The 12,124-nt window shown below is 32.4% G+C and overlaps 1 protein-coding gene across 1 annotated transcript; it reads right to left on the reverse strand.

Annotated features, from left to right (window-relative positions):
- Positions 1-7,696: 7,696 nt before the first annotated feature.
- LOC114307656 (2-hydroxyisoflavanone dehydratase-like) lies at positions 7,697-8,967 on the reverse strand. The gene has a single exon (XM_082877516.1). It carries the CDS (start codon positions 8,810-8,812, stop codon positions 7,835-7,837), a length of 978 nt encoding a protein of 325 aa, XP_082733642.1. The 5' UTR covers positions 8,813-8,967; the 3' UTR covers positions 7,697-7,834.
- Positions 8,968-12,124: the final 3,157 nt, after the last annotated feature.

The following is a 12,124-nucleotide window of genomic DNA, read 5'->3' on the forward strand; positions in this document are numbered from 1 at the left end:
TTTTATGTTTCAAGTTTATTTATATAAATATAATACTAGTACAAGTTGGAGATCCAACTTTTCTATAGTATTCATTTGGGGATCCAAGTTTAGACTCAAAGGCAACCACCGTCATCCCTCCCAACCGCCAATCATTAAACTAACATTATGTCACATTTACCTATATTAAAAAAAAAGAGTAATGATTCATCCCCTTTTCCCTCACCCCCTTTGACCCCCTCTCTCTTTCATTGGTTACTTTTTCTTTTTCTTTTTCTTTTTTTTCCTCCTGCTCCTCCAATCACCCCTGCCATGTGGCAAAGGGGGTGAGGGGGTGACCCCCAAAAGGGGGTCCCAAGCATTATTCTAAAAAAAATTATTTATATGAAATTTTTATGACGTGACTAACATTTTTATTTTATTTAAATGAATAATTTATTTTAAAATAATAAATTTTAGAAAAATTGGTATCTTCACAAAATAATTATAAATTCCTAAAAAAAACTAAAGACTTTGATTATTAATTTTCATGAAGTTTATAACTAATTTGAAATTATTTTTAACTACCTATACTGAATTGTAATTATTCCTGAATTTTAATACAATCATATTATCATATATGTAAATTTTATATATATTGGCTTCGTTTGGGAAGTTGTTATTTTAGTAGGTTATTTTAGTTTTTGGCTATTTTAGTTGGCTAAAATTTTTGTGTTTGGGAAGATGATTGGATTTTTTTGTGGTTGGATGTGATGTTTGTGAGAGAAAAAGTGAAATGATTATGAGTTTGATGTGATATTTTGTCTTATTAGCTATTTTAGCCTATTTTGTCTTTTTGTGAATTTTAGCCTAAACTAGGCTATTTTTTTTTCTTGCCAAACACCCCCAATTGTTTTTGTCTGTATACTCATCTAGGAATATACCGTTCATCTTATATAATTAACTAAAAAAATGTTGTTATACTATTAGATCATTTGTATTTATACAGCTTGCATGTAATTAATAATAGACCGTATCTGTTATAATATATATATATATATATATATGTGTGTGTGTGTGTGTGTGTGTGAGATTTGATCATATGATTATATATGAGAAAAACTGTTTAGATCATTGTCACAAATACAGATTAGTCACATAATACATCAATTTTCCTGTAAAGTTGAGATCTTTAATTTTAACAAATTCGAAATATATATATATATATATATATATATATATGTGTGTGTGTGTGTGTGTGTGTTTTAATCTTGCTTTTTGACATTTAAGAGGAAAAAAAAAGGTTAATTACAACAACAACAACAACAACAAAAAATCATAACATTTTGCATGTTTTTCAATTTAAATCCCAAAGTTTCAATTTCGACAAATTAAATCCTGAAATTTCATGCGTGTTTCAATGTGAACCTTTCGTCCATCTCCATCTTCTTGCTTATTTTAGATTCAAACCCATCTGTTCAAACTCTTATTTCTCTCTCGTCATAATTCTGTTTCACCTCATTTTCATGTCGTTGGATTCACTTCATGGCCTAATTTTCATTTCACCTCTCTTACACTTTGTTCCACCTCTTTATGCGTTATGTTAGAACTCCAAAAGTTGGACAAAAATAAAATTTTTCTCTCTTTGGACAAAATTTTCATATTTAAACCCTTGTATCTCTCTTGTCGTAACTATGTTTCGCCTTATTTTTGCGTCATTGGATTTACCTCATGACCTAGTTTTCAATCTACCCCTTATACGCCTTGTTCCATCTCTTTGTGCATGTCGTCAGAGCTTCGAATGTTGGCCAAAAATAAGATTTTTCTCTCTTTGGGCAAAGTTTTCGGATTCAAACCCACATGTTAATGTATATATGATATATTAGGTATTGCTATAGTTAGGTCTCTTATAAGATACTCTTTCTCAACCTATATATACAGACTTTCTATTGTATAAGACAATCATTCAATACAATTCATTGAATACAATACATATATTTTTTTTTCTCTCTCTCAACTATTCTAACATGGTATCAGAACTATAGTTTAAGCTTTTGGTGTTCTTCGCCTTATCGACGAGAAGCAGCCTTGCCTTGGGGGCAGCCTTGCCTTGGCCGCTCACCGAACCTCAACCTATTCCGTTGGCATATTTTCCTTTCAATATCGCTTCGTGGTGATCTCTTCCTCTATCCATTGGTTTATTTCTACCCCAAATATCTCTATCATATATATATATATATTTGCTCGCAACCTTTTTTTTTTTTTTCTTTTTTTGTGAGTTTCTTCTTCACTTTGTCTTTCCTTCTGTTTCAACCTCAAATAGATTTCTATCTTCAAACCTATTTGAGTTTGAAGGGGATATTATACCTATATCATGGTGAGTATGGTTATACACCATGCACGCCACCCAAGTTGTCCCCTCTGGTGCACAATCCAAGTTGCCCCATCTGGCGCACAATCCAAGCTGCCTCCTCCGGCGCACAACCCAAGCCGCCCCCTTTGACGCACCACCCAAGCCGCCTCCTCTAGCGCACAATCCATGTTGCCTCCTCTGGCACACAACCCAAGCCGCCCCATTTGGTGCACAATCTAAGCAGCCCCCTGGCGCACTCAGTTATTGGTTACCATCATTGTTCAACACCATGTCATAAGTTATGTGTGTGCCACCCTTGCTGGTTCGACATCCAGTTCTCTACATCGGTTCGGCATGACCCCTTTAAACTGTCCCGACATTGATTCCAGTTAACTCCTACATCGGTCAATCATGACCCCTTTAAACTATCCTGGTATTAGTTTCAGCCACCTATAATGGTTTGACACGACCATAAACTGTCTCTCGTTATTAGTTCCAGCCAATTTCTATATCGGTCCGGCATAACCTTAAATTGTCCTAACATTAGTTTCTGCCAGTTCCTACAATGGTCCGACACGACCATAAATTGCCTCCCGACTTTAATTCCGGCTTCTAATCTATTTCAAGCGCCCTTGCGCTCCCGTTCAAATTTTGCAATCTATTTGCCTTTTATTTTATTTAGTTTTATTTCATGTTTTAGTTTCTCTCTCCAAACTCAAGATGTTTATCCTTCTTGAGTTTGATGGGAGATGTTAATGTATATATAGTATATATTCCTACATATATTAGGTATTGATGTCCTAGATATATTAGGTATTGCCATAGTTAGGTCTCTTATAGAATAATCTTTTTCATAATTAGATTTCAAGTAGGATACTATTTCTCAGTCTATATATACAGGTTTTCTATTGTATAGGACAAATTATTATATACAATTCATTGCATACAATACATATTATTTTCTCTCTCTATCTCTCTCTCTCTCTCTCCCTCTCTCTCTCTTTCTACTATTTTAACACCACATATTCATGTTCTTGTATCTCTCTCGTTGTAATTTCATTCTGCCTTATTTTTGCATCGTTGGATTCATCTCATGGCCTAGTTTTTATCACACCCCTCATAAGCTTTGTTTCACATTTTTCTTTGCATATCGTTATAGCTCTGAAAGTTGGCCAAAATAATAATTCTCTGTTTCTCTCTCTCTCTCTCTCTCTCTCTCTCTCTCTCTCTCTCTCTCTCTCTCTCTTGCTGCTATCACGACAATATTCTTGGCAACCAGTGGCGGAGCTAGAAATTTAATTTAGAGAGGGCACTTACTAATTATAATAATTTTTACAAAAAATATTTCACGTAAATTTTTTACGATTGATTTCAGGAAGCATCAAAAAAAAATATTATTTATAACTAGTGTATCATGGACAATACTAAAAAAAAAAAAAATATGGATGTAAGCCTTAAAATAAATTATATAATGATAAATTATTTTTTGATACAAAATTTGATTAAAAATTCAATATAATGGCAATACCACGTCATCATTGGTATGTAATATCACCCACTAATGGTAAATAAATGCATAAAAAGTGAACCTCACATGTCAAATGTAACTAACAATCTAATAAATTTCATATCTTTATAGTGAGATTACTTATAATTGCATATCACTAATAATGATATCGTCGTTACATTCAAAAAATTTCATAGTTAATATAGTTTATTTATAATAGTCTCTTCATTTTCAATCAAAACAACCATTATTGTTTTCATAATTTTTAAAATGTCATTGACATTTCACTCTAATAATATTTTTGTAATTTTTTATTTAAATTTTTTTTTTATGTTTGCAAAAAAAAAAAATCCAAAATCCAGGGGGGGCACGTGCCCCTCTGGTCACATGCTGCCTCCGCCCCTGTTGGCAGCGGAGATGCAATGGATAATACTTGATTGGAAAACAAGACACCCTAACATTTGATTTTTGATTTTTATGTGTGGTTGTATACCTATCATTACTCGACGATACCGCCGCCATTACCACCACCATCTCATCTTGCAGATAATGATGATGAAGCAGCAGCAGCAGCAACAGCAAACCACGAAGGAAGAGCCACGGAGGAGTTGAAAAAAAAAAAGAGCTTATTTTTTGCTATCTTTCGAAACTCTAACGGCATGCAAAAAAAAGTAGAAAAAAACGTATGAAGGGTGAAATAAAAACTAGGTCATGAGTTGAATCTAACGAGACAAAAATGAGGTGAAACAGAGTTACGACAAAGGAGATACAAGGACTTGCACATATGGATTTGAATATGAAAATTTTGCCCAAAGAGAGAAAAATTTTATTTTGGGCCAACTTTCGGAACTCCGATGTCACGTAAAAGGAGGTGGAATAAGGCATATGAGGGGTGGAATGAAAACTAGGTCATGAGGAGAATCCAACGACGCGAAAATGAAACGAAATAAAGACAGATGGGTTTGAATCTGAAAGAAAGAAGAAAACGAAGATGGACAAAGAGTTCACATTGAAACACGAATGAAACTCCAGGGTTTAATTTCAAAAGTGAAACTCTTGAGTTTGAATTGAAAAACACGGAAACCCTAGGTTTTTTTTTATAATTAACCCCCAAAAGAATTAGCAAGGAAGTTGTGTTGTGACTAATAAAATGATACATTTGACAAGTTTAATGATATGCTTTGCATTTTATTAAATTAAAGTCTGGTAATAACTTTTTTTTCAAATTAGTCGTTAATGGTGAACATCACGTCAAATTTGACAAAAACTATTATAAAAAGTTCAAATTTGGCAAAAATATTGTCAAAAACTTTTCCCTAATCAATAATTGTTTTTCCTCGGGCACCATTAATTTGTAATTTGCCTTGTTTTTATCCTTATCGCACTATAAGTCTGGTTGGGATTGGGCATCCTCTGCCCGACCCACCTAGCATAATCCTAACAGCCATGCTTCCAACCCCCAGCTGGGGCACCCCCAGTGACCCCCTTCCCAGTGCCACGTGTTTGCCTGGGGTTGGCTGGAAAAAAAAAATAGTTTTTTTTTTTGCCAATCACGGACGACCCCCAGCACTCCCACATGGGGTCGGAGGCTTTATTCTAATCCTAATTTAGAACTAGGCTAGGTTAGGCCAATTTTTAGGCTTATTCAATTTTTTAGTTAGTTTAAAATTCAATGGTAATAGAGACCCAACACATACATGACCCCTCATAATTTCTATTCTCATCTCAATCACTCATAATGTGGGGCTCACATATACATAAGTGAACCTCACACGTATATTAAAGACCAAAATCAAATTAGAGGTTATAAAACCCCAAAATAAGATCCCAAACATTTCTCTATAAAATAAAAATTTCCAACCGACCTAACCTAGCCTGGCTCCCTAATAAAGTATTATGTTTTTTCAATATAGTTTATTGGGAAAATTGCGAGACAGTGTAGATTTAAAAAAAAAAAAAAATCAAATCAACGGTAAATTATATAAATTTTAATAATTAAAATTATAAAAAAAATTCATAAAATTATAAATAATTTTTTTTTGAAAACATCACTGATTTATAAGTTTTCCTAGTTTATTTATGTCAAAAAAATAAAACACTAAAGATGAGAGTTAAGAATAGACGTTTCAACCTACGGATTAAAAAAAATAAAAAACTTAAGAGCCTTAAATATATCTACAATTATAGTAATTATTTCATATCAATTATAAATTAATTTAAAAATCAACCTCCTAAACCTCAAATTCTGCCACATCTTTAACAATAAATTTAAAAATTATTTTAAAATTTTCTAAGATTACTCTGAACCTAACCCAATCTTCTTCTTTTTTGTTTTCTTGTTTATGGAGACCAACCACCAAACCATAATTATTAAAATGTCAAAAGACTTGGTCAGTATGTATGCTTTACCAATAAAATTTATATTTAAAAAAAAAAATTAGATATATATGAACATGCATTGCCCACCCTCCTTATGAACAAAATACACATAAAAAAAGAAAAAAAAAAGTCATGGGCCTCATCCATCGAGAACAATGGTCTCAATTCGAACTACGAAGCCCATCACACAATCTAATTAGCGTTAATGATGTTTAGTTTGTAAATTTATGGGCCCAGTCTTATTGCTTTGTTGAATCTTCATTATTTCATGTGACCTGATTTTTTTGGATTCGCACAAGTCCATATATATTGGTTAAGTGGACAGAAAAATTAAAATTTTAATAAGGTTAGGCTTGGAATGACCAAGTTCGGCCCGAAAAGTATTGTCATCTTCGTTAATTTAATAAGGGTATGTTTGAAAAGTATTGTTATATTGATCATTAAAATTATATTAAAAATAATAATAATAAAAATTGAAGAGAACCAATAATCTAATAGCACATATACTTTTACATTATAAAAATTGAAAATTTTGAAAAAAGTATTGATATTATCTGAGTCACATCACCTTTTATTTGGATCATATTACTTTTCTATCACATTGTACATCTTTTCATAAAAAGTCAAAAAATATACTCATTTAAATCATTCCACCCAACCCCTTAATCAAATATATTCAACTTTTTCTCATGAACCATCAAAAATAAAAACATATTTATAACTTATTTTAAGTCTGCCACTGAGGGTGGTGGCCTAGTGGAAAAGGCATCACTCTCTACAAGCGTGACTCAGGTTCGATTATTGGGAGGGACGAATTCTGCTACCTCACAGTTGACTCTCTTCAAAGACCTCGATTGTACTCTCCTCAAAACATGGGCTTGTCCTCCTTTGAATTGGATGAAGTCAGTTGACTCTCTTCGAAGACCTCGCCTATACTCCCCTCGAAACATGGGCTTGTCTTCCTTTGGGTTAGATTAAATCAGGCCAGTAACTAGCTATCTCAGGAGTTGGGCTCACGGATACAATGATAATACCTCAGAGTATTTTTTTTTTCCTAATTAAAAAAAAATTTATTTTAAGTCTTTTAAAATAATAATCTAAAAAGTACTGATCATAAAGCTCTTTCTTGATATCAAACATACCCTACATAAAATTAAAAAAATAAAAACTAACCACGGAAGAGTAGTGCCTACTCACAAGTTGATGGGACTTGCACTCTTATGCCACTGGTTAACTCATGAGTGGTCGGTGATTTTGATGTGATTGGATTGAAAAATATTTACGAGCTAAAAAAAAATGTGATGTTTACCATTTAATAATTAAAATTTTAATTCTCTTATCAAATTAGTATAAATTAATTTGTAAGTTAAATGTGTAAATCTCTAATATTAGTCAGTTGGGCTAATGTGCCCCTACCATTTTCAAAATAAAAAACTACTAACAACAAAACTGAAAGCAACTACGAACAAAACTACACACACAAAAAAACAAAGAAGGAGGAGCCACAAGATTACTAGATTAGAGTAAATCAAAGTGAACGGATAATTTTTACATAATGTCAGACAGAAGATGAGTTTCACACATAATGAAGTCTACATCATTCATCTCTGTGTCTTGTTCTATGAAATCTCTTATGTTCATAACACAACTGACTGGAGAAAAGATGCCAAGTGACTCCTCATATTCTCTGCCATATCACTTTCAGGGTTTTCAATATGGAAACCATACCTAGCACCATCCACTACATATAACTGCACTTCTCCTCCCCACCCAGATTCTCTTACTGAATCATAGTAATGAATTCCTCTTTCCCTTGGGGGATTGTTATCCACAATGCACACAAGCAGCCGAGAGCATCCAAGCCCAGACAAGCTTGGGGCACCAGGAGCAAACGGATTGATCATTGGATTGTCTATGCCATGGGGAGCCGATGGGTAGACAAACTTCCAAATGCGGCACATCATGTTTTGTTGGTGCCCTATGCTCGACTCAGACCTAATAGGTATTGATCCCCAAAAGAAAGGATGACAAAGGATGGCTCCCAAGATTTTCACACCTCCATGCAAAGGCTCAGCCCCAGCACGCATGACTATATTATGAGCAATATTAGCTCCTGTTGAGTCACCACATATATAGACCCTATCAAAGTCGCCATGGTTGATTAACCATGGATCTTTGTCACTATTTTCTCCAATTGAATGGGAGGAAACCCATTGGAGGGCAGCCCAGGAATCTTCATAAGCCGCAGGGAGAGGGTGCTCCGGGGATAACCTAAATTCAATTGATACCGCGACAACTCTAGCTTGGGAGACTAATAGGTTGACATAACGGTGGTGAAAGAAAGAGAAGGCGGATTCAATAGAGAAACCGCCTCCATGAAAGTAAAGTAAAATGGGAATCTTTTCGTAGTTAATGTCGTCGGTGAGCTTTGGGAGATAGAGTCGAGCAGAGACATCAGATGTGATTGAGATGTCTTTGGAGGAGACACCAGTAGCAGGGTCATCAAGTGTTGGTGGCACCAAGGGAGAGCCTATAAGTCGCTCGACAGAGCCATCCGTGTAAACTCGGAGGAGTGGGAGGAACTCAGTAGCTACCTCTTTGGTGTTGGAAGTCATGACATTCACAAAGTGAGATCCAAAGAGAGACTTATTATGTACTAAGAAATTATTCCTTATCAGATATTCCCATTGCCATATTTTCTATGTTTTGTTGTCTAGTGAAATCACACTAACCCTAAAGTTTGATACTACAATTCTAGACAAGTCACTCATTCACACTATGCCAAACACAAACAATCAATCCATATCAACAAAAAACCAAAGTCTCAGAGGGACCATTACTGTAATATTGTTGTCACTGATATCATAGATAAGGCAAATCAATCTTGATAGAGACAATTCCTAATTACATATTTTTTTTAACTTGTTTTATTTATTGCGTAATGAATAATTGTTACATTAATAATAGATAAGTTAACTATTATGTTTCAATCAGCAATAGTTGAGGGCCACAATTTTTGTGGCTCAAATGGCTCGAAATTGCCAAAACGACATCGTTTTGAGTACAAAATTTCGAAATTGTCAAAACGACATCGTTTTGACAATTTCGAGTCATTTGAGCCACAAAAATTGTGGCCCTCAAACATTTTTCTATTTCAATATATCATTTTCAGTTGTGTCACACTTTGAAAAATATATAGACTTATCATCATCTAATTTCTTAATATTCTTTTAATGGAATATTCATAGAATTTGGCGTTTTGGATTATTTACCAAAGATATTTTTCATAATCTAAGACAACAGAAAATGATGAACTATATGCTACAGTTCTTTTGATCAATTTTTTGCTTATAATTTTGTTTGATGAAATTTGTATATATGATCTTTTACAATTAAAAAATATCATTTTCAAGTACATTAAAATTGTTTAAACTATTTTTATTCATAATTTAATAAAAATTATAAAATTGGAATAAAATATATGATTACGGAGGATTGAACTTTCGAAATAAATTATTAAAAATATAACTTAATTGTTCACATAAGACTCGATGGTAATTGAGAGTGAAATAGAACTTATTGTTGTTATTTATTTTAATTTTTTTTTTTTTTGGTTAATAGTAGTATACAACCAAAATTTAAATGCAAAAACTCCATATTTTATTATATATCTCATTTATATCAATTCATGTCAAAATGTCTAGACACTATGATCCATAATTACCAGAATACCATAGTCACATCATTTTGTTCTTAAATTTTGTATAAAAATTCTATAATAATATCATTAACAAGTCTCACAATTTTAGCATGACTATACCGACTCCCTTTTATTAAGGTTAAAATGATTGAAACTAATGCATATTATATGAAAATATAAACATAAAAAAGTAAAGTATGCATTTCAATATAAAATAAATAATAATATTACTTTTTGCATCAATATGACATACGAATTATGATGAAAAGTGGGCTGTGTTATATGTACCAAAATTTCAAAGGAATCCAGTGTAATTAATTATGCCATATTTGTGGACTTATTATATTTTCTTCAAATCTTAAGGTTATTAATGTAATTTACCTTTTTTTTAAAGTGATGTTCACCCACTTTTAAGGTTAGAGAACTTAAGGGGCTCGTGAAATCCACCACAAGTTCTATTTTGATAATTCGAATAATTCATTTTATAGAATCATCTGTATATATCATCCATAAAAAAATTTGACCGATCCGATAATTTTAACATTTTTATTTTATCATATTTATCTTCAAAAAATGGATTATCTATTTTCAAGAATATATTTATCGTCCATTTTTACAAAAATAAATGAGAAAAAATGAAAATGTTACAATTATTATTATTGTCCTAATTTTTTCATAAATGATATATATTAAAAATCTTACAAAATGAATAATTCAATTTGTCAAAACAGAAACCGTGTTGAATCTCACGAGCTCCTCAAGTTCTCTCACACAAATGAGTTCATTCTCTTTCTTTTTTTCCTTTTCAATCCATTCTTTCGTTTAGACTGTGTTAATAAATTTAGGTATGAATTTAAAAAGGAAATGAAAATTACAGTGATTACTTCTTTGAAATTCGACTCCTTCGGGTGAGAAGTGTTATTTGCACTTCATGCTTATATAGGAGAGGATAGAGAGAGAAAAATCTATGCTGAAGCCCACAATGATGGTCTAGAAGTGGGCTGGGCTTCACTTCCCACCTTTGTTGTAGAATCACTTTGGGCTTACTTTATACATTTTAGGCCCATATTTGATTATCGAATTGTGAGATTATAAACACAGTGAAATTGAAGGATGGAATTACTAATATAATAGTATTAGATTTGAGATTTAAGATAAATTGCCTTGAAATAGTGTGGTAATATTAGTTTATTGAAATTTAAATTTTAAACTTATGTAAAAGCCTATAAAATGTGACTTTATTATTTTGTAAAATTGAAAGAAAATATTCTTTTTTTCATCTTCAATCTCATGGGATAAGATTAGCAATTCCACCTTCCTGTGGGTATTCATAATTCTACAAAACTCCTACGTTCTATTCGTTTTATTGAAATGAGATTTATTAGGCTTCTTATAACACTAATAGTAATTTATTTGAAATGTATTTTTTTATTATTTTTCAGTAATTAACATTTTGATGGAATTGTCATTTCTTTCTACTCCATTCAAATTAACTAAACACTATCTCAGTCCTATGACATTTTTCCAAACCAAAAATATTATTTTTAGGGTAAATTATGTAAATAATCCCTGTAGTTTACACGATGTGTCAATTTGATCCCTATAGTTTCAATTTGCTCGATTTTGTTCCTTAATTTAACGGATTGTGTCATTTTAGTCCAATAAATAACGGCTGTTAAGTTAATTTAACGGAAGGTCAAACATGTGTCAATTTGGTCCTTGTACTTTACACGAGGTGTCAATTTAGTCCCTGTGGTTTCAATTTTTTCGATTTTGACAGGGACTAAATTCACACATTGTGAAAAATACAAGGACCAAATTGACACATTGTTTGATTTTTCGTTAAATTAACTTAACAACCGTAATTTATTGGACTAAAATGACACAATCTGTTAAATTAAAGGGCAAAATCGAGCAAATTGAAACTACAGGGACCAAATTGACACATCGTGTAAACTAAAAGGACTATTTGCATAATTTTCTCTTGTTTTTATGAAATCCATTCAATCCCCACTCTACCTCAAATCAGTAAACAAACATGCCCTAATGTAAGGACATATCATGAGATTGAATTGAAGCCTCTATGTATTAATAAGTGAACTCTATTCTACTCCATTGCCAATGCCTAACATGGAAAAAACTCAGAATAACAATATCTCATATGTGCAAGTCAAGCTAAGCTAACGTGTGAGTGTGAGCCCCAATATAAATGCTAGTATGTTTTTAG

This window comes from Camellia sinensis, chromosome 7 (genome assembly GCF_055761805.1).
Source record: "Camellia sinensis isolate YWXY chromosome 7, ASM5576180v1, whole genome shotgun sequence".
NCBI classification, from domain to species: domain Eukaryota; kingdom Viridiplantae; phylum Streptophyta; class Magnoliopsida; order Ericales; family Theaceae; genus Camellia; species Camellia sinensis.

Excerpts from the sequence above, each read along its gene's own strand:
- LOC114307656 (XM_082877516.1), bottom strand. The coding sequence starts at position 8,812 with ATGACTTCCAACACCAAAGAGGTAGCTACTGAGTTCCTCCCACTCCTC.